The 2,777-nt window shown below is 36.7% G+C and overlaps 1 protein-coding gene across 1 annotated transcript in view; it reads left to right on the top strand.

The window, feature by feature from the left end:
• Positions 1-1,197: 1,197 nt before the first annotated feature.
• LOC101506351 (pentatricopeptide repeat-containing protein At3g57430, chloroplastic) overlaps positions 1,198-2,777 on the top strand; it is a 3,811-nt gene continuing 2,231 nt past the window's right edge. The window contains exon 1 of the mRNA XM_004487839.4: positions 1,198-2,769. Coding sequence (XP_004487896.1) covers positions 1,234-2,769 — 1,536 coding nt within the window. The 5' untranslated portion in view covers positions 1,198-1,233. The remainder of the gene's footprint in view (positions 2,770-2,777) is intronic.

The raw sequence follows: 2,777 nt of genomic DNA, 5'->3' as shown, positions 1-2,777 counted from the left end.
TTGGTTTTGCACTTATGGTTTTGATGTTAACAAAAATATTTTATGAGAATAATAAATTTGGATTAATGGCTTCATTTAATATGCAAAAATTAGAAGAAGAAAATAAGAGAAAGGTATCAGAGGAAGCGACAAGAGAAAAGTCACCAAAGAAAGTGAACAGAGAATGAGATCAGAGGAACAAAAAGTATGCACGTCTACCTTTGAACATATTGAAGATACAAACACGAGAAAAAGGATGTTGAATTGTATTTGACTAAGTTGATGATTTTTTCATTCTTTGATTAAACTGGTTCAAACTTAATGATTTACTTGGAGTAGAAGTAATAACAAAACTAAAGAGTGCAGAATAAAGTGACACAAGTAATTTATCTTAGTTCATCACTAACTTGGCTACATTCAGTCCATTCACTCAAAAGGATTTAATCCACTAATTTAACAACTTGAATTACAAAACACCTAACTCTCTAAGTCAGCCTTCTCAAACAGGCAACTGAATACTTTTGAGGAACACACACCTTGACTCGTAAAGTCTTCTCCACATAATCTAACAACCTCAAATTGTTGAAGACACATCGATTTTGAATAAAAAGATTTGAAATTTGAGGAGTTGCTTCTAACAAGTTGATCATAACAATGATTATCATACTCTAAGAAAAACACTTAGAAAATATTTTTCATTCGAACAAGTGTTTATTTTTTTGAACTCTAAGATAAATTTGTAATTTTGAGTTTGAATTCTTCTACTCTTTTATAATTTTTCGATGATTTTCTTCTTCAGCCTTAAGTATCTATTTATAGATAAAATTATTCAATTTAGTCCTTGTTTAATTTTAAATTGTATCTTTATTCCTAGTTTGATCAACAACGATCTTATTTCAAAATAATTGAGCCTTGATTTTTTTCCTTTCGCTTTTTATCAGAGTGCAATATTATTTTGTTCGTCGTCTTGCGACATTATTTACTTTATATTCTTGTTGTGGTATTAATTTAAATAAAATTGTCAGATTAACTTTAATCTATTACAAATTCCTATTAATTTTATCATCGCTAACATTAACATTAGAAATCTAGTTATACGAGTATTTGAATATATTGTATTTTGTAGTTTTGTGATTTTATGAATTTGAATGAATGAGTATTTTTTTATTAAAAAAATTAAAACATTTTGATGGAATGGAAATATAGGGGATATAGAGAAGACAAGTATTTTGACAAATAAAGATTGTCGTTGACATGTTCTATTTCAGTCAACAACTACCACTTCTACCTTATCCTTCAGCCAACAAACACCATCATCCACCTTCCACCTCCGCAGAACCCCATTCACCTTCCGCATGGATCGACCGTCTTCGCTCCCAAGTCCAATCCTCCTCCTTCCACCAAGCCATCTCCACATACACCAACATGGTCACCGCCGGCGTACCCCCAGACAACTTTGCCTTCCCCGCCGTCCTAAAAGCCACCGCCGCCACCCAAGACCTTAACCTCGGAAAACAAATCCACGGCCACGTCTTCAAATTCGGACAAGCTCTCCCTTCCTCCGCTGCCGCCGTCGCCAATTCACTCGTTAACATGTACGGAAAATGCGGGGATATTGATGACGCACGCCGAGTGTTCGACGAAATTTCCCACCGAGACGACGTCTCGTGGAACTCCATGATCGCCGCTGCGTGTCGGTTCGAGAAATGGGAACTGTCAATTCACCTTTTCCGGTTAATGTTGTTGGAGCATGTGGGACCCACTTCATTCACGTTAGTCAGTGTAGCTCATGCTTGTTCCAATCTGCGCAATGGGTTATTACTTGGGAAGCAAGTTCACGCTTTTATGTTGAGGAATGATGATTGGAGAACTTTCACTAACAATGCTTTGGTTACAATGTATGCTAAGTTAGGTAGAGTTTTTGAAGCTAAGGCTTTGTTTGATGTTTTTGATGATAAAGATTTGGTATCTTGGAACACTATTATTAGTTCACTCTCTCAAAATGATAGATTTGAGGAAGCTTTGTTGTATTTACATTTTATGCTTCAAAGTGGTGTTAGGCCTGATGGGGTTACCTTGGCTAGTGCTTTGCCTGCATGTTCTCATTTAGAGATGTTGAGTTATGGAAAGGAGATACATTCCTTTGTATTGAGGAATAATGATTTGATTGAGAATTCTTTTGTTGGTAGTGCTTTGGTTGATATGTATTGTAATTGCAACCAACCTGAAAAGGGTAGAATTGTTTTTGATGGAATGTTCAGGAAGACGGTTGCGGTTTGGAATGCCATGATTGCGGGTTATGTGCGCAATGAGTTTGATTACGAGGCGATAGAACTCTTTGTTGAGATGGTTTTTGAGTTGGGTATGAGTCCAAATTCTGTTACCTTGTCGAGTGTTTTGCCTGCTTGTGTGCGATGTGAAGCGTTCTTGGACAAAGAAGGGATCCATGGTTGTGTGGTGAAATGGGGTTTTGAGAAGGATAAGTATGTGCAAAATGCTTTAATGGACATGTATTCTAGAATGGGAATGATAGAGATTTCAAAGAGTATCTTTGGAAGCATGAGTAGGAGAGATATAGTGTCTTGGAACACAATGATTACCGGTTATGTTGTTTGTGGGCGCCACAATGATGCACTTAATCTTCTGCATGACATGCAGAGAGGTCAAGAAGAAGATAGAATTAACACATTTGATGATTATGAGGTTAACAGAAGTGTTCCCATTAAGCCAAATTCGGTGACCCTAATGACTGTTCTTCCTGGCTGTGCAGCCTTGGCAGCACTTGGGAAAGGGAAAGA

The sequence above is a fragment of the Cicer arietinum genome, chromosome 1, assembly GCF_000331145.2.
Source record: "Cicer arietinum cultivar CDC Frontier isolate Library 1 chromosome 1, Cicar.CDCFrontier_v2.0, whole genome shotgun sequence".
Classification (NCBI taxonomy): domain Eukaryota; kingdom Viridiplantae; phylum Streptophyta; class Magnoliopsida; order Fabales; family Fabaceae; genus Cicer; species Cicer arietinum.
The sequence above is the reverse complement of the archived record's forward strand: the minus strand, read 5'-3'. Positions and strand labels throughout refer to the sequence as shown.